General features: G+C 42.4%; 1 protein-coding gene across 1 annotated transcript in view; it reads left to right on the forward strand.

Annotated features, from left to right (window-relative positions):
* Positions 1–647: 647 nt before the first annotated feature.
* Positions 648–22,871, forward strand: part of ADAMTS12 (ADAM metallopeptidase with thrombospondin type 1 motif 12) — a 182,725-nt gene continuing 160,501 nt past the window's right edge. The window contains exons 1-2 of the mRNA XM_070935961.1: positions 648–774; positions 6,796–7,157. Of these exons, the coding sequence (XP_070792062.1) occupies positions 648–774; positions 6,796–7,157 (489 nt within the window). The remainder of the gene's footprint in view (positions 775–6,795; positions 7,158–22,871) is intronic.

The raw sequence follows: 22,871 nt of genomic DNA on the forward strand, positions 1-22,871 counted from the left end.
TCCTGCAACTGTTCTTCATATGTTTTAACCTGCAGTCCCCTAATCATCTTTGTTGCTCTTCTCTGCACTCTTTCTTTCAAGAATAATCATTCTGGATATTTTAAGCCGAACTGAAGAAACTCTGCAGCCCTCCTAACTCTGTGTTTCTATGATGCTTTGGATTTTAGCCAGGAGGAAACATTCCCTAAGAATGCACCCCCAACCTTGGCAATTCTGGGATTTGAAGTCCTCCAGGTTTAAAGTTGCCAAGGTTGGAGTCCCCTGCCCTAGAAGACAAGCTGAAATGAGGTGGGTGGGTTTCTTTTCCTTTTTTGGTCCAGCAGCCCTGCTTTCTGCCACATGTGTATGAAAAAGGACTCCCTACCAGCTGCCTCTTAGACCCTCCTTCTCCCCCGAAATCAGACACCAAGACTTCTAATCACTCCTCCTGCCAGGAAAAAAAAAAAAACAAACCCCAACCAACTCTGTCTTTTCTCTTTAAGAACAGATTCTTCTCCTCTCCCTCCTCCACCCCCCCTTTTTTCTTTGAGCATTAATTTTCACCGTCCTTGGCCATACAATGTGACTGGATGCCTTCCTCCCCCCCACCACTCCTTAGTCATTTTTAAATAAAGGAAGGACCGTTTTGGGTTTCCTGCATCCAAAACATGTCATGTACCCAAAGAACTTGGATTGCAAACTTTTCCTTTTGGGTTCACCTCCTTAGTATCCAGGCGTTTTGCTATGCTAGAAATCCTCCACCCGGGAGATTTGTCTTCCCAGACCAGAAGCAAGGTCAGTAGCTTTTTGTTTTGATTTGTTTTGTTTTAAAATTACGATCGCTGGCTAAAGCGGAGGAAAATGGGGCATCTTTTCTTCCACATTCCTGCGCTCTGGATCTTAAGTTTTTCAAAACAAAAGGACTCCCTCAGCAAGTAAGTCGCTAAAATTTCTCCTCCTCCTCTGAATGCATCTAAGTTCTTTGGATTTCTTTGGATTCTGGATTTATTTTATATTATGTAACTTTTTTCTTCTTCTGTAAAAAAAAAAAAAAAACAATCACTGCCCACCACAGCTTGTTAAGTGGAGGCAGAAACATTGTAGAAGATTTAAACCACAGAGACATTCACAAATCATTTCCCCTCCTACAAAATTGGAGCTTGGTTGAAATTGTAATTATTATTACCCATCCTCTTTGCAGCCAATTAACGGGTGACCTTGTCTCTTCCAAGCTGAAATTACAAAATAATTAATAATAATAAATGAAATGCTCATTGATGATCATTTTCCTTAGAAAAATCAGCTTCGCTCCAGAAATCACTCTGAATGGGATTTTGAGCAACTGTTTTTCCGGTTGCTGTTTTCTAAACTCAGACTGAGTTTGAGCAGTTGATTCATCGGTCTTTTTTTTTTAAAGTATCTGACTCAAGGAAAAAGTAATAATTAAGAAAAGGGCTTTTTGTCTTCCAATTTCGGTTCCAAGAAACAGTTTCATTATGACGAAGTCTACAAATTGCACAAATCCAGCAAAAAGCGACGCGAGAGCTGTTTATTGTTCATAGCCATTTTGCATGAACGAGGAATTGTTTTGACATTTTGAGGCCCTCAGTTGCAAGTCCTGGGACTTGCACTTAAAAATAATATGGATGGGGCTGGCTGATATTTTCACAGCTGTTGATTGTACAATGTGAACAGAATGTATGACAGTCAGGTGCTCTGGGGATGTTGCACATTGTAATGGATTTGATTCTGCTAAGAATCATCTGCAAGGACCACTCCATTTCTTGAGTTTCGTACAGGTAATCCTTGATTTACAACAGTTCGTTTAGTGACCATTCAAAGTTACAACAGCATTGAAAATAGCAATAGCACTTCCTTATATACTGCTTCACAGTGCTTTGCAGCCCGCTCTAAGCGGTTTACAGAGTCAGCATATTGCTCCCAACAATCTGGGTCCTCATTTTACCGACCTCAGAAGGATGGAAGGCTGAGTCAACCTTGAGCCACTCAGGATCGAACTGCTGGCAGAATTAGCCTGCAATGCTACATTCTAGCCACTGTGCCATCAAGGCTCCTAAACGGTGACTAAAAAGGTAGCTAATGGCTGTTTTTCAGACTTACAACCATTGCTACACTTTGAACCACGTTGTACAACAGGTCACCCAATGGAGCTTGCGGTCTCTAAAAATGCTAACTGTCCAGAACTCCTGGATGCTCTGTCAGTAATGCCAATATATTAGCAATGTTTACACATGTGTTCTTCAACTCCCAGAATTCTCTGTCATGAAATGTTGGCTGGGGAATTGTGGGATGTGCCAACATTGAAAAACACTTTGTTAGATTTTTATAAAGAAATGTTTCTCAATCTTGGCAGCTCAGGATTAGGGTTAGGGTTTAGGGTTAAGGTTATGGTTAGGGTTACGGTTATGGTTATGGTTAGGGCTAGGGTTAGGGTTAGGGTTAGGGTTAGGGTTTAGGTTTAGGGTTAGGGTTAGGGTTAGGGTTTGGGTTTAGGTTTAGGTTTAGGTTTAGGTTTAGGTTTAGGGTTAGGGTTAGGGTTACGGTTAGGGCTAGGGTTAGGGTTAGGGTTAGGGTTAGGGTTAGGGTTTGGGTTTGAGTTTGGGTTTGGGTTTGGGTTTGGGTTCGGGTTAGAGTTTGGGTTACGGTTATGGTTACGGTTACGGTTACGGTTAGGTGGTGTCAGTGGCCTAAACTGTATCAGCTTAAGCAATAGCAATAGCATTTAGATTTACAGGACTCTCTCAGTGGTTTACAGAGTCAGCATATTGCCATGTCTTAGGTCCTCATTTTACCAACCTCAGAAGGATGGAAGGCTGAGTTAACGTTGAGCCAGTCAGAATCAAACTCCTGGCAGTGAGCAGAGTCAGCCTGCAATACTGCATTCTAACCACTGCACCACCATGGCACTTGTTTTCCTAGGGTAGCCTTAGAAGAAAAAGCAAACTTTATATAGTACAAACTACACATTATGAACTCTTAGAACAAGGGTTTAGCATTAATAGATTAACAGAGTTGGAAGGGACCGTGTAAGTCATCTAGTCCAACCCCTCACCCAAGCAAGAAACCCTACACCATTTCCGACAAATGGCAGTCCAGTCTTTTCTTGAAAGCTTCCAGTGATGAAGCTCCCACAACTTCTGAAGGCATCTTCAGTTGCCTCTGAATGCATTGGCTAGAATGCATAAATGCTTAGATGTATTTCTAATTGAAGGAGCTAATCTATAACTAGCTTACTCTGACTTTTGCCAACCTGCTGCCTTTCAGATGGGATTGGGACTGTAATTGCCAGAATTCCCAAATAGGGTAGCATGCCACTGGGAATGTTGGCAGTTGCAGCCCCAACATATTTGAAAAGCTGCATTAACTTCTGTGCTACACCAGTGGTGAAATTCAGCTGATTCTATCTGGATCGCATGATCTGGTAGCACCAGCTGCAGAAGGCTCCGCCTATCCGCCCGGACGTCATCACATACCATTTTTGACCCTCTGAGCATGTGCAGAAGGCTCTGCGCATGCGTGGAGGCACACGTTCACATTTGCGAACCGGTAGCGATAGTAAGTGAATACCACTCCTGCGCTACACCTAGAAGACTGGAAATCACCATTATTACCAATATCTGGTCCTTGAACTTTTGGGGCCAGCAGTTACTACTAGAGGGTATCAGATAAGAGAATGATGCTCCAAGTAGTTCCTACAGTATGTTGTATGTGCAATACAAATACATACAGATTAGATCTGTTCATAATTTACTATTAATACACATAGCATTCTGTTTACTAGCCTCAGAAGTGTTATAATCATATAGATCAGGGATCTGCAACCTTAAACACTCAAAGAGTCATTTGGACCCGTTTCCCACAGAAAAGAAAACACCGGGAGCCACAAAACCCTTCTCGTGCCTGACTATTTCTTGAGCGGCCACAAAACTAGCATATGTAGTTGAATTAAACGTTCTCTTTTCTTCTGAAACTTTTCTTTTCTTGGATTTATCCATGGTTGTCCTACCAGGGATTGAAAAGCTCAATAAATCGTGTGCTGGTGGGTGTCACGCATTGGCAGTTTTGACGCATATTTTGAGTGACAGGGAGCCACAGCAGAGGGGTGAAAGAGCCACATGCGGCTCCAGAGCCGCAGGTTGCTGACCCCGATATAAATAGAGGACTTGGTGTATCCCTCATGACTGATTTCAACATGTATTTGAAAGTGGGACTAGATGTAAGAAAACAGAAGGAGAGATTCCTTTCTCCATTTCTTTTAGTTCTGATGGTAAGTACTCAAGATGATTTAAGAATAACTCAGCTAAAGAAAGGTTTAGGAGTACTTAGCATCAGTATTCATCTTTGAGCTGAACTCAACCCTTGGTGATTTCACTGGCAACACTAAGTCACTGCCTTGTTTGGAATGTTTCTTTTTATTTCTCAGTCTAGTTCTGGACTTTCACAGTTGTCTCTCACTGAAATATTACTCAAATAGAACCCTGATTACATTAGTGAGATTATTCAAGGGCAACTGGGTGCTCCCATTTTTTAGAAACCTAGCATGAACTACATAAGAGGAAATTATGCAAAGAATAACTTTAGATGGAATTCATCAAAACAAAATGACTTGATGAGGACAAGCTGAAGTTCACGGGGTCATCATGAAAGTATTTTCTTTATATATTTGAAATGAAACTTAGAAACAAAATATTCTCATGATGACCCCATAAGGTTCATCTTGTCCTATACGTTATTTACATTGTCCTTTAGGTAATGTAGAAAATAAAAACAGTTTAAGAATTCATTATGCCAATTTAAAAAATCATTAAAGTAGAAAGTAAAACACAAAACTATTACAAAGCTTGGCTTGTCCTCCAGATATGTTGGCTAGAAATTCTGGAAGCTGTAGCTCTAATATTATCTGGAGGATCATAAGATGAGGTTAGCTGACCTTAAAGAATGAAATATTTCCTAGAGATGAATTCCAGACAATGAAGAAACTATGCTAAAATTAAAGTGTAAAAAGCTAATCTTTGTTACATTGATTATATCCATAATTTATATATTTATCTACCGCATTTTTCGGAGTATAAGACACATCTTTTTTCTCCCTAAAAGGGGGTGAAAATTTAGGTGCGTCTTATATACCGAATGTAGCCCCGCCCACCCACTGGCCCCCACCCTTTGGCTTCTGCCTTGCAGCAGTTACCTCCTTGCAAGCAAACAGCAAGAAAAAACAGCTCCTGTCAGCTTCAGCACAGCCTAATTAGCACAAGTTGATTGGATCGGTGTCCCAACTCTCAGCTGATATGCTCTCAACTGATTTGCACAGGGCTCTGCTGCCTGCTGCAAAGAGGTAAATTGCTGGAGCAGATATTTTTTCCCCTTGTGCTAATCAAGCTATGCTGAAAATGAAAATGAAAGTAAAGCAGGCTGCTTGCTGTTTGCTGCAACGAGGCAAAATTGCTCAGAGGCAGAGGGAGATTTCTTTTTCTTCTTTTCCTCGCCAAAAAAGGTAGGTGCATCTTATACTTTGGTGCATTTTATACACCAAAAAATACGGTATTTGTTAAATTTATTTGCTGCCCATCTCATATCTCGCTGTGAGGCTATTCTGGGCAGCTTACAACAATAATGCAGTGGGGGGGGGAGATAAAACATGTAAACATAACAATAGCAAAGGAATAAAACAAAAATAAAAGATGAAAATAGCAATAACAATAGCACTTAGATTTATATACCACTTCACAGTACTTTACAGCCCTCTCTAAGCGGTTTACAGAGTCAGCACATTTCCCCCAACAGTCTGGGTCCTCATTTTACCCACCTCGGAAGGTTGGAAGGCTTAGTCAACCTTGAGCTGGTCAGAATTGAACTGGTGGCAGTCGGCAGAATTAGCCTGCAGTACTGCGTTCTAACCACGTGAGCCATCACGGCTCTTGTACAATAATATGAAATTAAAGAAGATGGCGGAGCAGGAGCAGGAAACAAAGGTGGGAGGTGGGGTCAGCTAATTAGTCCAATAGCCACCTCCAGTGTGGAACTCTCCAAGGATGAAGTTCAGCAGGTTCTGACAGGTTCTGGAGAACCAGTAGCGGAAATTTTGAGTAGTCCAGAGAACCGGCAAATACAACCTCTGGCTGGCCCAAGAGTGGGGTGGGAATAGAGATTTTGCAATATCCTTCCCCCAGGAGTGGGGCGGGAATGGAGATTTTGCAGTATTCTTTCCCTGCCATACCCATCAAGCCACACCCACAGATTGGGTAGTAAAAAAATTTGAATTCCACCACTGGAACTCTCCCATTTGGTCTCTAGGCCAACTAGAAGACCCAGGCCTTCAGGCCCTTTGGAAGGATAGGAGGGTGGGGGCAAACCTCCCTCTGCGGGGGGGGCAGGATGTTCCAGAAGGCTGGTGTTTCAGCAGATAAGGTTCTTTTTCAGTCAGATTTCCTTGATTCACGGACCAATAATAAATGAAAAGTTTCTGAAAACGTTGGGCATTTAAAAGTAACAACAATCTTGCCTCACAGCTAACTGATCTTGCTTAGGAGCTGCCACATGGCGCCCTGAGGAGAAAGATCTCATTTACCATCGACCTATTGGAAATCAGATCACAATTAATTTATTTCAATAGACATATTTTAAGCAGGATATAAACCCAACATCTCAAACGTGCTTCAATGGTTCAAACATTGACTTTGGCATGGGAATAATGGCATAAATGTTATACACTGTAAATATAATACACTCTAATATTAATAGTGTCACTTTTTTAAAAAGCTAAGTTTTGACTCTCTTTTTTTTTTTATTCCCTAGATCAATTTGTTAAAGCGCTGGAAGATTACCAAGTGGTTAGCCCAGAAAAAGTTGATGGAGATGGACATTTTCTCTCCTACCATTTACATCTCCATGCTTCAAACTTCAGAGGGAAAAGAGACTCCAGGAGAAGGGACAGTAAAGCATATTATAAAATTAGGCACAAAAACAAGGATCTCTTCTTTGACTTAACTCTTCACCGAGAATTACTGTCCAATAATTATGTTCTGGAAAAGCGCTATGGCAACTATCTTGGTGCTAAGATCACTCCAAGCGTAGCCACGTCATGTCACCTTCTTGGGACGGTCATGGATTCTGATTCCCGGAGTGGAACAGCAGCGATCAGTACTTGCAATGGGCTAGTAAGTGACTGAATTATTTCAAAATCTTTATCACCCTTTGTAATTGTAAAAGGAAGATAGTCTGAAACCAGCCCAACCTTAGGAACTATGCATAAAAAAAGAAACTGATTTTAAAATTGACCAAAATAGCATTATAGGAAGAATTACCTGATACCTACAACTGGATTTTGTAGAAAAATTTTATCTTGAGGCCAGTTTAAATTACTGTATTTTTCAGACTATAAGACACACCTTAGTTTTTGGGGAGGAAAATAAGAAAAAAGCTGATTGGGGGTGGATCGGCCTCCTGGAATACCCCCAAATCAGCCGTTCCCAGAGGTGAACTTTAGCAACAGGTTGGTTGGTTGTGAGTTCTGCGCTTTGCTTTTTTTTCAGCCTCTGAAACCTCCGTTTCAGTGGCTTTTTTCCCAGCCTCTCAAACGGAGGTTTCAGAGGCTTTTTTCAGCCTCTGAAACCTCTGTTTCAGAGGCTGGGCGGGGCTACATTCGAACTATAAGATGCACCCAGATTTTCACCCTCTTTTTGGGGGTAAAAAGGTGCGTCTTATACTCTGAAAAAATATGGTATGTTAAGCCATAAGAATTGTGTAAGAATGTGAGCAATTTTATGTACTTGATGGCTGTTGTCCTAGGATTGTTAGACTTTGGGGGCTGGTAGTCATCTTTAAAATTCAGAGAACATCACTGCTTTCATAAAAGCACTGAGGGAGATGAGTGATTTAGAAATAGGAAGTAAAAACAAAAAATAATAATAAAATAAATAATTGTTGTTATGGAAGGGTTTCTCCGGTACTATTAAAGAAGCCATGTGGATTGAGATTGTGAATATATCACATCCATTGGGGGTATTCAGCCGGTTCGGTCAGGCGAACCGGTAGTGGCAACCTGCAGCGCTATGCCGTCCCATTTAGCCACGTTTTCTAAGCTGCCCGCATGCGTGCAAGCCATCTGTACGAGCAAAGCGCATGCGTGGACAGCCGCATGCATGTGCGGAAGGTGCATACATACCTCCCCAGATGCTTGGCAACTGACTCATATTTATGACGGTTACTGTGTCCCGGGGTCATGTGATTACCTTTTGCGATTTTCTGACAAGCAATTCCCATTGGGGGAAGGCAGGTTCACTTAACAAGCATATTGCTAATTTAACAACTGCAGTGATTCACTTAATAACTGTGGCAAGAAAGGTCGTAAAGCGGGGGGGAAACTTAATTATCTGACTTAGCAACATAAATTTTGGGCTCAGTTGTGGTCATAAATCGAGGGCTGCCTGTATTTGTATCAAATATAAGAATAGCTGTGTAAGATTGGAGTGGAATTTCACGGAACCTGTCTTTAGGTGACCAATGAGATAGTTTTTGAAAAACTTGAAAAATCAGTGATCAAAGGCCCAGCTGACCCATGCTTCCAGCTTGAGGCTCAAATGAGCTCTTCGATTTGATGCAATATAGCTTCTATAAATCATAAGGAAGGCTGAGCGCCAAAGAATTGAGGCCTTTGAACTATGGTGCTGGAGAAGACACCTATGAGTACTTGAACCGCAAGGCGAACAAACAGGTCAGTCCTAGAGGAGATCAACCCTGAATGCTCTTTAGAAGGCCAGATCCTGAAGATGAAACTCAAATACTTTGGCCACCTAATGAGAAGGAAGGACTCACTGGAGAAGAGCCTAATGCTGGGAAAGATTGAGGGCAAAAGAAGAAGGCGACGACAGAGAACGAGGTGGCTGGATGGAGTCACTGAAGCAGTAGGCATGAACTTAAATGGACCCCAGAGGATGGTAGAGGACAAGAAGGCCTGGAGGAACGTTGTCCATGATGGTCACGATGGGTCAGACATGCCTTCACAACTAACAACAAGCTTCTATAATGTTATCCAGTCCTTTCTTTATAGTGACTTAAGATCATCCTACCATGTCTTAGATTCCTTTTCTGTTCTTTCCTTTTCTTCTTTTGTTCCTTCTTTTCCTCGTGTATAAGAACTAGAGGTTCTGCTACATAGCTGCTGATCCCTATTTTTGCAGCTTCTGGAGATGTTAGCTCTTCATGGTAGACAAATTTAGGTAACGGGGGTTATGAGAAGTCTTGAAATATATTAAGTTTTGGGGTTTCATAACAGAATATTGAAAGCCTGTCAAAGCTACTCTCAGCTTCAACAGATACCCAACACAATCAAGATAGAATTGTGCTAAGTTTCTTTCCCACACTTTTTACTTTCCCAGGACTCAACGCTCTTTTCTGTAACCGCCAGGCATTCCCTTCCTCCTTCTGTGAGTCAAACCTACATTCTGTCACTGGGACCCATTCCAGCCTTAATTACTGAAAATCCATGATTTCTGTTCTTTTAAGACAGGAAACATGAAAAGTCACATAAGACCAATAGGCTTAACCTCAAATTCCCAAGAAAAAACAAGAGAAGAATAATCATGCTTGGCTCAGTCATTAGACTTAGTCATATACCCTCCTTCATCATCTGATGGATGTCCTGATAGCCAAAATAAGGAGCCAGATTGTTGGGGACAATAGACTCATATTGTAAACTAACCTGAGAGTGCTGTAAAATACTGTGGGGTGGTATATAAGTCCAAGTGCTATTGCTATTGTTTTTGCCATCATCTTTGTGGTTCTCAAGGAAGTTTGTGATGTTTCTGGCTCTACTATAAATTGCTGTTCCCCTTTCTGTCATCTCCAGATACTTGGGGATATAGCAATTGTAATAATCACTATACAGTAAAGGTTCCCCTCGCACATATGTGCTAGTCGTTCCCGACTCTAGGGGGCGGTGCTCATCTCCGTTTCAAAGCCAAAGAGCCAGCGCTGTCCAAAGACGTCTCCATTGTCATGTGGCCGGCATGACTAAATGACAAAGGCGCACAGAACACTGTTACCTTCCCACCAAAGGTGGCCCCTATTTTTCTACTTGCATTTTTTACGTGCTTTCGAACTGCTAGGTTGGTAGAAGCTAGGACAAGTAACGGGAGCTCACCTTGTTATGTGGCATTAGGGGTTCAAACTGCTAACTGCCGATCTTTCGATCGACAAGCTCAGCATCTTAGCCACTGAGCCACCACATCCCCTTTATTGTTATTGACATCATCTTAAATCATTGTTGTTCTTGAGGAAGCTTGTGATGTTTCTGGCTCTACTATAAATTGCTGTTCCCCTTTCTGTCATCTCCAGATACTTGGGAATGTAGCAATTGTAATAATCACTATAGGTATATAGGCATTTGGAGGAAACCTTAACAATACCATGTGTATCATAATGTCATTGTGAAATTGCACACTTCATGTCAATTGTGCAATCATGTCATAACACATGTGACATCCTTTTTTCTCCAGAGATGCCCAGGATTAAAAGTTTGCAGTTCCAACCTATTAGGGGTTGTCAGATTTGGGAAAATGTACCCTTATTTTAACATTGAATGTCAAGGGTCCTTTGGTGGCCATGCATTTCTTTGACAGTAGAGATACCTCTAGACAATTTGGGTTTCTATCACCATAGTAACCTGGTTTATACGCTCTGAAAACTTAAGAGACATGTCTTCTGGGGCAGGAAAAGAAAGACGGAATTTCTCTTGAATTTTCAAAACAAGGCATTCGGCTTGGCTCAAGGCCAGCCAGAATATCTGGAATATGGAGAACGATTTGAGTTTTGGCCTAGTCCGTAATAAAAAAAACGGAGAGAGACTGCGCTTAGTGAGTTGGCAAGCAGCTGCAGCCTGCCAAATTCCAGCCCCAAGTATGTTCTTGATCCTTAGCTCTTCCTTCTTTCCACAGATTAAACAAAGCCAATGTAAATATTTGAGAACATTCCCCCCTCCCTTTTGGCTTCCACCCCATTAGAGAGAAATGAAAAAGCTTTGCTTCCTGGCAGGTCTGTAAAATCTCCTGGAGCTGTGTTCAAAAGCATACTTGAAAAGAGGGCCTGATATGGATGGAAACATCGTCTGTCTTGTTAGCTCTGTACAGGTAACTATCATAAAAAGTATCTGGAGAAAACCTTCAAATAAGAGTATCAAAGAGTTCCGTGTCAAACATTGCCAAGAAAAGGGGCCAGGAACAAAGTGCAATGGCAAAGACAGCCCCTCCCAGTCTGGGGCACTCCAGATGTGCTGGACTACCATTCCCATAATTTTCAAAATAGTTGGAGAAAACTGGCATAAGTTTTATTCTGCACACACCGCAGACTGAATAACCAGGCACTTATTCCTGTCTTCTGTTAGTAACAAGCCTCAAGGTTTTCAAAAGGATTCTGAATAAAACTGAAGTTTTTAAAATTTGCAAGCCAAATTTTTAAGGGTTCAATTATTGTTATTGTTGTTGTTGTTGTGATTGCGGTTGTTGTGGTTGTATAGTGTTGTGGCAATAACCAGGAGACCACAATGCTATTGAAGAGTAGTAGCTTGCTAAGGTACTGTTGTGACCTAGGCCCAAGTAGTTATTACCAGACGGTCATAAATAAACGTATTTTATTAGAACAGCTGAGAATTACTTCATTCTCATCTTAGTCCAAATTAATTCCAAAACAAGTCCTTCAGAAAACGTCCTTCAGCCTTATCACAAAACTTTTTGTCTTCTTTGGCACCCTGCCAGAAGCTTTTCTTGGCAAAGCCCCATGAAGTTCAGAAACAAGAGCCGTTGCTGCTCTTTTAAGCCTTATGGGAGGGCCCAATAATCTCCTGGCCTTACTCCCGAGTCATCCTTTTTGCTTTAGCTGCTCTTGCCTTCTGGCAGTTCTTCGCATGCGTGCACTAGGAACAGGATCCTCCTGTTCCACTGCCTCTCTGCTGTCCGCCTCTGGAGGCTCCGGAGTCCGCACATCGCTGGCAGATCGCCCTGGCCCCATCTCTGCCTCTGATGCAGACCCTCGTCCGGGCTTTCCCCTGACTCCAGGACTGGCCCATTGTCTCCCCAGCCTCCTCACTGTCTGACTCTGCTGCCAGCTCCGCAGGCTGCTGGTGAATCACAACAGGTACCAGCCCTGTTATAGTAGTAGCTTGCCAAGGTACCAGCCCTGTTATAGGAAATGCTTGTACGCTTTCCAAGGAGGCCAGAGGAAGGTAAGCTAGTTTCACACCAGAGAGAAAGAAAGACGAGTGGCTCTTCCTGCAGGGTCAGCCAAGGTCCCCTCCCTTCCCGAATCTGCCTTGCAAGCAGATGCCAGAACAGGAAAGTTCATGGCCATCAGATATCTGCCTGCCTGCACAGAGCACCAGCTCGTCTCCCCACCAAAGTGGTACCTATCTATCTACTTGCATAATTGTTAAGTGGAAAGAAGCTGACGCGAGTGACAGGAGCTCACCCTGCCACACAGTGCTTGGGCTCAAACCGCTGGAGCTGAAAACATCTCCAGCGTCAATAAGCCACTGAGCTACTGCGCCTCTAAAGGGCACAATGTACACATGGCTTCCTTGCATGCTTCTTTGTATCTTTAATTTCTCTTTCTGTCCATAAGAAATCTATTGCTTCTTAGCCTTGCTATTTCTGCTGCATATTTATTTCTTTGTTTGTTTATGTATTTATGGAAATTTATATTGCTGCTTATTCACACATGGCGACTCAAGGCGGCCTTATACAGGAATATAAAAACCTCATATATAAAACAATAAAACTAATAAAAGAGAGAATCATATAATAAATTAATAAAATAATATAATAAAATAACTCCCCACCCACCGCCCCGGCAACAATACATCACACGAGCCATTTAATGTAAGGTGACCAGATTTTAACATTGGTAAAGAGGGACATTGTGGGTGTGGCTTATTTTGTGGGTGTGGCTAGCTGGTCATGTGACTGGGTGGGCGTGGCTAGCTGGTCATGTGACCGGGTGGCCATGGCTATGTCTATAGGGTAAGGTGAACAGATTTTAACATTGGTAAGAAGGACACCATTGTGGGCGTGGCTTATTGTGTGGGCGTGGCTTGGAGGCCATGTGACTGGGTGGGCGTGGCTACCTGGTCATGTGACCGGGTGGCCATGGCTATGTGTATAGGGACTACTCAGAGGGCTGAAAAGTCATTTCTGACAGGTCCTCACACTTTTGACTGGTCCTCACACTTATGACCATCCTCACATTTATGCCCGTGCAGCATTCTTAACAACCATGTCACTCATTTCACAACTGCTTCTCTTCAACAAGGTGACAAGATAGGGCAAAAATGTAAAATGTGAGGACAGTCGTAAGTTCGAGGACTGGTCAAAAGTGTGAGGACCAGTCAAAAATAACTTTTTCAGCCCTCTGAGTAGTCCATATGCACAAAAGGACTAACCAGAGGGCTGAAAAAAAGTCATTTCTGACAGGTCCTCACACTTTTGACTGGTCCTCACACTTATGACCATCCTCACATTTATGCCCGTGCAGCATTCTTAACAACCATGTCACTCATTTCACAACTGCTTCTCTTCAACAAGGTGACAAGATAGGGCAAAAATGTAAAATGTGAGGACAGTCGTAAGTTCGAGGACTGGTCAAAAGTGTGAGGACCAGTCAAAAATAACTTTTTCAGCCCTCTGAGTAGTCCATATGCACAAAAGGACTAACCAGAGGGCTGAAAAAAAGTCATTTCTGACAGGTCCTCGCACTTTTGACTGGTCCTCACACTTATGACCATCCTCACATTTATGCCCGTGCAGCATTCTTAACAACCACGTCACTCATTTCACAACTGCTTCTCTTCAACAAGGTGACAAGATAGGGCAAAAATGTAAAATGTGAGGACAGTCGTAAGTTCGAGGACTGGTCAAAAGTGTGAGGACCAGTCAAAAATAACTTTTTCAGCCCTCTGAGTAGTCCATATGCACAAAAGGACTAACCAGAGGGCTGAAAAAAAGTCATTTCTGACAGGTCCTCACACTTTTGACTGGTCCTCACACTTATGACCATCCTCACATTTATGCCCGTGCAGCATTCTTAACAACCATGTCACTCATTTCACAACTGCTTCTCTTCAACAAGGTGACAAGATAGGGCAAAAATGTAAAATGTGAGGACAATAGTAAGTTCGAGGACTGGTCAAAAGTGTGAGGACCAGTCAAAAATAACTTTTTCAGCCCTCTGAGTAGTCCATATGCACAAAAGGACTAACCAGAGGGCTGAAAAAAAGTCATTTCTGACAGGTCCTCACACTTTTGACTGGTCCTCACACTTATGACCATCCTCACATTTATGCCCGTGCAGCATTCTTAACAACCATGTCACTCATTTCACAACTGCTTCTCTTCAACAAGGTGACAAGATAGGGCAAAAATGTAAAATGTGAGGACAGTCGTAAGTTCGAGGACTGGTCAAAAGTGTGAGGACCAGTCAAAAATAACTTTTTCAGCCCTCTGAGTAGTCCATATGCACAAAAGGACTAACCAGAGGGCTGAAAAAAGTCATTTCTGACAGGTCCTCGCACTTTTGACTGGTCCTCACACTTATGACCATCCTCACATGTATGCCCGTGCAGCATTCTTAACAACCATGTCACTCATTTCACAACTGCTTCTCTTCAACATGGTGACAAGATAGGGCAAAAATGTAAAATGTGAGGACAGTCGTAAGTTCGAGGACTGGTCAAAAGTGTGAGGACCAGTCAAAAATAACTTTTTCAGCCCTCTGAGTAGTCCATATGCACAAAAGGACTAACCAGAGGGCTGAAAAAAGTCATTTCTGACAGGTCCTCGCACTTTTGACTGGTCCTCACACTTATGACCATCCTCACATTTATGCCCGTGCAGCATTCTTAACAACCATGTCACTCATTTCACAACTGCTTCTCTTCAACATGGTGACAAGATAGGGCAAAAATGTAAAATGTGAGGACAGTCGTAAGTTCGAGGACTGGTCAAAAGTGTGAGGACCAGTCAAAAATAACTTTTTCAGCCCTCTGAGTAGTCCATATGCACAAAAGGACTAACCAGAGGGCTGAAAAAAGTCATTTCTGACAGGTCCTCGCACTTTTGACTGGTCCTCACACTTATGACCATCCTCACATTTATGCCCGTGCAGCATTCTTAACAACCATGTCACTCATTTCACAACTGCTTCTCTTCAACATGGTGACAAGATAGGGCAAAAATGTAAAATGTGAGGACAGTCGTAAGTTCGAGGACTGGTCAAAAGTGTGAGGACCAGTCAAAAATAACTTTTTCAGCCCTCTGAGTAGTCCATATGCATTAAAGGATTACAGCAATAGAGAGGGATGAAGGAATGGAAATTAGAGTAGGAGTGAGGGTAAGAGAGGGAGGAAGAGAGGAGGAGAAGGAGAAAGAAAGAGGAAGTAGGGAGGAGAAAAAGTGGGTGGGGGGAAGAGAAAGTAAGAAGGAAAGAAAAGAGAGAGGTGGTAGGTTTGAGGAGAAAGATTGCTGTACAATAAAAAAGATGAAAGGGAAGAAAGCCAACCCCAAGCAAATATAAAGATATTAAGATAAAGAATGAATTGTTAAACTTTAAAGAATAAAAGAGAACAAATATGAATAAATAGCAATAATTAGAAACACACATACAAACATACAATGTATTTTCTTTGAACAGAATATTTGGCTGGTTCACAAATTTAAACAGCGTTTAGTCATTTCAATTAAATTTACAATTTCTATATTTCCTTTTTGCCATATTTATTCCTCATCTATTTTTTAAAAAAACCAATATTACCCTTCATCCTCATCTCTAATCTTAATCAAATTCAAATTTTCCCTTCTATTCTATATTATACCCCTTCCCATTGTCATCTATTTTTATATCCATCCTCACATTGTTTAATTATGTAATTATGTAATACAGTTGTTTAATACAAATTCAACATTTTAATATAAATCAATTAGTTATAAAACTATCTTTTTTGTATATTAATCAATATGAACATGAATATTCCAATTATTTCCATGCAATCCAATTTCTTACAAATCAATTAATTATATTTACCAATAATAATAAACCAAATAATTTCTCCCATATATTCCTCCGAACCACAACTTAACCATTTCTGCTTTCAACACAATATACAATTAATAGTATCTCAATTATTACAATTCCCTAGTTAAATACAGCTTTTTTTCCTTTGTGTTTTAAAATCTTGAACTCTCCTCCTAAATTTCCTATTGTTTGCAGTTTTTCACCTACCTTTTTTGGGGAGGAAAAATAAAAATAAAAATAAATCTCTCTCTGCCTCATTTTGTCACGCTGCACCAAAGACCCTGGTTTCGGTTTCGTTTTCGTTTCTGAAGCTTAGCTAGGGGAAAAAAAAACTGCTTTACACTGATTGCCTGTAGGACGGCCCTTTGAAGCCCCGGGCAAGAGTTTAAACAGTTTTTTTTTTCTTTTAGCCATCAGCTGGGGCTCAAGAAAAATCGGGACTTTTTTGAAACGCCGCGGGACGCGGGACAAATTGCTCAAAAGCGGGACTGTCCCGCCAAAAGCGGGACGTCTGGTCACCTTAATTTAATGGGCTCCATCCCGCTCTGGGTTCCCCAGGCCCGCTGGCAGAACCAGATCTTCAGCGCCTTCCGGAAGACGGTTAGAGTGGGGGCCATTCTAAACTCTGGGGGAATGATGTTCCAGAGAGAGGGAGCCACCATGGAGAAAGCCCTTCTTCTGGGTCCCACCAGGTGTATCTCCCTAGGGCAGTGATGGCTAACCTTTTTGCCATTGTGTGCCAAAAGTGGGGGAACATGGGGGGGTTTCACGTGTGCGCATGCCCACACCCATAATTCAATGCACCCCACCCCCCTGCGCATGCCCATACGATCCCATGGAGCTCCCCCCGCTTTTGATATGCGATGGCACGGTGGGCATGGTAGGCCCATTTTTTGCCCTCCCCAGGCTCCAGAGGCTTTCTTGGAGCCTAGGGAGGGCGAAAACGGCCTTCTCCACCCCCACCCTCCCAGAGACCCTCTGAAGGCTGGAAACAGCCTGTTTCCCGACTTCCGGTGGGCCCGGAAGGCCCAAAAATCAGCTGGCTGGCGTGTGCATGCGCGCTGGAGCTGAGCTAGGGCAATGCTTGCGTGCCCACCAATATGGCTCCACGTGCCATTTGTGGCATGCGTGCCATAGGTTCGCCATCACGGCCCTAGGGGATGGGACCCGCAACATTCCCTGCCTTCCTGCTCTGGTATCACATGTCAGTCACAAGTCTAACAGAGAAATTTAAACCTACAACCTAAATATCCTTGAAATATCTGGGGAATACCACTCCACACATACACAAATGAATACACACGCACACAAATACACACATATAAACATGCATGCATGTGTTCCTCGACATATGCACACCATTGGGACCGGAATTTCCATTGCTAAGTCTAATGAGCTGTCTGATTTTTATGATCTTTTTTGTCATGTTTAAGCAAATCACTGCAATTGTTAAGGGACTTAAGTGATTGTTCACTTGCCCCATTGACTTTGCTTGGTGGAAACCAGCTGGGAAGGTTGCAAATAGCAATTAGGTGACCCCAGAATGATGTAACTGCTGTGAATTCACCTCAGTTGCCAGGTGCCCAAATTTTGATTGCGTTATCGGGGATGCTGCAATGGTCATAAGCACGAGGACTCATCATAAGTCACTTTTTTCAGTGCTGCGTAACTTCAAATGGCTGCTAAACAAAGTCGTGGGCTACCTCCACAACCCCGCATACATATACACACGCTCAAACCTTGATTTAGAATACAGGTAATTCTCGAGTTATGATCACAATTGAGCCCAAAATTTATGTTCCTAAGTGAAACATTTGTTAAGTGAGTTTGCCCCATTTTACAGGTTTTCTTGCTACAGTTGTTAAGTGAATCATTGCATTGGTTAAGTTAATAACATGGCTGTTAAGTGAAGCTGGCTTCCCCCTTGCGTTTGCTTGTCAGAAGGTTGCAAAAGGAGAATCGCATGACCCCGGCCGGGACACTGCAACCGTCATAAATATGAACCACTTGCCAAGCCTCTGAATTTTGATCATGTGACCATGGGGATACTGCAACGGTCGTAAGTGTGCAAAAACGGTCATAAATCACTTTTTCAGTGCCTTTTAAACTTGAATGAATCCCCCAACAGCAGCGCTGGCTGGGGGATTCTGGGAGTTGAAGTCCACCCATCTTCAAGCTTCCAAGATTGAGAAACACTGCTTTAGGGTTTCCTGCCTAAACAGGGGGTTGGACTAGAAGACCTCCAAGGTCCCTTCCAACTCTGTTATTCTATTCTAATTCTATTCTTTTTTTTAAAAAAATGCATATTAGATTTCCTAATTGTCCTCTTAACATCTCTTGAACACCTGCCTAGCCCAGACCCAACGCTGTTAATTCCAGATTATGAAATCTATTTGTAAATCTTCAGTAGGCAGGAAAATAATCTCTCTACATGCTCATGGACACTCTCTGTCAGCACTTCAAGCTGCATTTACTCTAGTGTTGACATAACAAGGAGAGGCGGAGGCGTCTGGAAAGGGACGTTTGACTTTTCACCTACTTATTTTCCCTGGAGATAATATCCCCTAGGAGATGGGATGGGAGGGGGGAAATTCCTTTGAGCTGGAGCAGTAGATTAGGGGTAGAATGACTTGGAAGATGGCCAATGAGTACAGGGGAGTGGGGAACAGAAAGGGAGGGTTTGGGGTCTGGAAGTCAGTGTTGGCTTCGATGGAGTCGGGTGTAAAATGTCGTGCTTAATAAATAGGAGTTTTTCTTGAAAGACTTTGTTTGAAATGCAATTTATTTGAGACGACCTCGAAACCTGACACTCTTGCTATATTAATGAATTCCCCTCAGGTAATCTAGTAGGCAGTAGGACCTGTGTATTTTTCAAGAATTCAATTTGCTAATTAAAGAAATGCACAGTTCTAATATTTCAATGGTTCCCATGTTTCTGTTTCTGTTTTTCATGATAGTAAATGACATTTAACCAATGTTTTCCCTCCCTTCCCCATAGAGCAAGATCGAAGTGGTTTATATGGTATAAAAATGTTAATTTAGTCTTGAAGGAATAATCAGTAAGGGGCTGTTTCCTAGGTAATCCTTGCTTTCTGAGCTAAATCTTTGCAAGCATTTCCTACCCACTTCTGTATACTCAGTAGGCTTTGAAAAGTGGTGTTGAGTGGGGAAGAGAAATCAACCTGTGGGAAGAAATATCCACCTGGTTCAGTTCCAACCTGGGAGAAAGACACTGGAAACATGGAGACTGATTGGAAAGATGATTTAATGATGAAGCAGAACCACCAAGCACATGGTTCTAGTGCAGTTGACCACATGGAGTTGAGAGCGGGGGATTTTTATACCTTCTCTTGGGCTTTGCACTTGAGCTTCCTGTTCCTGTGCAAGAACATGTATTCTATTGGCTGTTGTCAGATTCCCATGGGGCCATGTAGGGGTTACGTAGGGGTCATAGCTGGCTCTATAGGCAAAGTACAAATCCTAGATGTTTGTCTGAGCTACGTTTTGTTGATATTTTTGAGGGTGATGCAATGAAGGGTTGTTGGGCAATTCCTATTATGGTTGAGGTCTAATCCTACCTTTGTTCAGAATTTGCTGCAGGGAATTTCAAAATATCCTGCCTTGAATGGATTTCTGCCTGCAGTATTTGCTTTGCCTATGAATAGAGCTACCTAGATACTTGTCTTCTTTCAATAAGCTCTTTATCTCTTAAGTGCTGACATCTGTTGAGGGCTATTAAGAAAGGTGGGGGCTGCTTTCTCCCTCTAAAAAAACATGTTTCTCCATTTCTCATCCAGGGAAATATAATATTCTGCCTTTTTAAATATTTCTCAAAATATTTCATTCTTCTAGGAGAGTGGTGGGCGCTAACTTTCTACAAACCCCACAGACCTTTAGCCGTAGACCTGCTTCTGAGATTTGAAGGCATGAGAATAAAACCTTGCATGCAACGAGACCGATTACTGTTGGCCCTTACGTGGTTTATATTGTTGAAAAAAGATGAATCCTCTTGAATCGTTTTCCACGGTCACAGCAGTGGTGGGTTTCAGCAGGTTCTGACCAGTTCTGGAGAACCGGTAGTGGAAATTTTGAGTAGTGCGGAGAACCGGTAGTAAAAATTCTGACTGGCCCCGCCCCCATCTATTCTCTGCCTCCCAAGTCCCAGCTGAATGGGAGGAAATGGGGATTTTGCAGTAACCTTCCCCTGCCACGCCCACCAAGCCACGCCCATCAAGCCATGTCACACCCACCAAGCCACGGCAACAGAACTGGTAGTAAAAAATTTTGAAACTCACCACTGGATCACAGTTGGATAAACCATGGAAATTGACAAAGAGGCAAGGGCAAAGGTCACATTCCCTATCTGTCCTTAGACATTTTTGATCATGGAAATGAAAGATTCAACTTTTCTTCTCTTTTTTTGGATCTGTGTCACAGAAGTCTTTGCAACAACCCAACTTTTTTTTTTTTTTTTTTTTGGAAACTACTTTCCCCAGGAGGTGAGAGTTATTTTCCGAATGAAACACCCTTTTCCCTCCCTCTCTCCCTGAAAAATTCAATCCCAGTTCACAACGGTTATCTTGCCATTGTAGCAGCTCCCATCAGGTCTATCTCCAGTCTCAGCGAACAACTTGGGAGCTCTATTAGTGTGTAAGAAAAGAATTATGTGGCTGTGAGCTGTTAGGATTTCCAATTGAGGGTGCAATGCTGAGAGTCGGGTGAGATAACTCTCCACGGACACATAACAAGGGCTAGTAGCTGCAAGCAATTAGGATTCATCCTAGTGCAGGGCAATACCATTTCAAGGCAAGGAATTGGAAGGCCAAGATTTTTATTTTTTTATAAAAAGTTTGTTTTTATTAAATATACAGTTAAAAACATTGGACATAGTGCGACTTCTCTGGTTCCAACATTTTCATCAAATTTTCCCTTACAACAATTATAATTATATATTGTGTATATATACCTTTGTACAATCTATCAAAATTCAGCTACATAAATCTCCTCTTCTATAGAAATTACATTCGACACCAATACAATTCCTACCTATCACATAATACTAACATAATAATTCTTAAACTCTTGATTTATCCATATTTCTCTATCCCAACATTTCTCCTCCTCTCCAACCATTGATACATTTTATTCCAGATTTCGTGATATTCCGTTTCACCCTTGTCTTTGAGTTCCAGAGTCAGCCTGTCCATTTCTGCACAAATCAGTATCTTATTTATTATCTCTTCTTCAGGAGGAAGGCCAAGATCTTATTGTAACATGGTTGGTTGTGCAGCCTGTTTTCTCAGTGGAGAGGATTCTTGGTTCACTCCCCCATCCAGTGATGGCTAACCTTTTTGCTGTCGCGTGCCAAAAGCGGGGAGGAGCGGGGGAGGGGGTCGCGCACACGCGTGCCCACACCTATAATTCAATGTGTCCCACTCCCCCACACATTCACGTGCAACCTTGGTAGAGCCTTGGTAGTACAGTGGTTTAACGCACCCTGTAATTAACACAGCTGCCTGTAATTTCTGCAGGTTCGAATCTTACCAGGCTCAAGGTTGACTCAGCCTTCCATCCTTTCTAAGGTAGGTTAAATGAGGACCCAGTTTGTGGGGGCAATAAGCTGACTTTGTATAAATATACAAAAGTATGAAGGCTATTGCTTAACGCATTGTAAGCCGCCCTGAGTCTCCGGAGAAGGGCGGCATATAAATCAAATCAAAAAAACAAAACAACAACAACAACAACAAAAAAAAACCCGCACTCCCCCTGCTTTTGGCACGTAATGGCACAGTGGGCCCGGTAGGCCTGTTTTTTTTGCCCTCCCCAGGCTCCAGAGCCTTTCTAGGAGCCTGGGAAGGTCGAAAACGGCTTTTCCCACCCCCCCAGAGGCCCTCTGGAAGCCGGAAACAGCCTGTTTCCCAACTTCTGGTAGGCCCAGAAATCCTGAAAATCAGTTGGCTGGCGTGCGCATGCACACTGGAGATGAGCTAGAGCAAAGCTCACATGCCCACCGATATGACTCCATGTGCCACCTGTGGCACGTGTGCCATAGGTTCGCCATCACAGCCCCCATCCAACTTTGGTGAATCCACTGTGGCAGCATAGCAGTGCAATTTGATTTAAAAGACCCAGTATAGGCTTGTTATCATGCTAGCATTAAGAATTTGGAGGGCATCTGAGTTTAGTCACTGCAGCAATTGTAGAAACATAGGGAGTTGCTAGAAACCAATACTTTTATTGTTAGGATGGAGATGTGTGTTTAAGATACAGCTCTGAAGAGGTGGAATAAGGCATTCAAGTTATTGGCTGGCAAAGGTTGACCATTTTCTGTGCTCAAATGTTGGTTCCAATGCAGTGCTAAATGGACAGTGATTCTCTGTGACAGACTCATAAAATATATATGCTTGATGTCTTGATGGCCAAATAAATATAATAATGGTCAAGCCAGTCCGGATCACTCTTTAAAACAGTCTGTGTTTTAAATTAGAAGAAGAAATGAAGGAAAAGTTGATCACCTGGGAGAATCCATCATACATGCAATCTTGCTAGTTAATTCTCTCAGCTGCAGGTTTCCCCCCCAAAAAAAACAATTCCAGTTTTTCCAAGAACAATTCTCTGGTTTCCTCAGGAGAATGGAATTCCTGTATGTGATGGAAAAATCATTATCGCAACTTCTAGGTTTTAGAGAAATTTTGTTAGATAAATTGATCGCATGCACTTCAAGCATTCTGTAAGCCTTGCTGGCATAACTTTTTGCTGATATTTAGAGGTTAGATACAAGTCAGTCAGTTCAATAACTGTTCTGTCCCCGTCTC

The sequence above is a fragment of the Pituophis catenifer genome, unplaced genomic scaffold (assembly GCF_029215685.1).
Source record: "Pituophis catenifer annectens isolate HBS135680 unplaced genomic scaffold, rPitCat1.0.hap2 SCAF_2, whole genome shotgun sequence".
In the NCBI taxonomy this organism is placed as follows: domain Eukaryota; kingdom Metazoa; phylum Chordata; class Lepidosauria; order Squamata; family Colubridae; genus Pituophis; species Pituophis catenifer.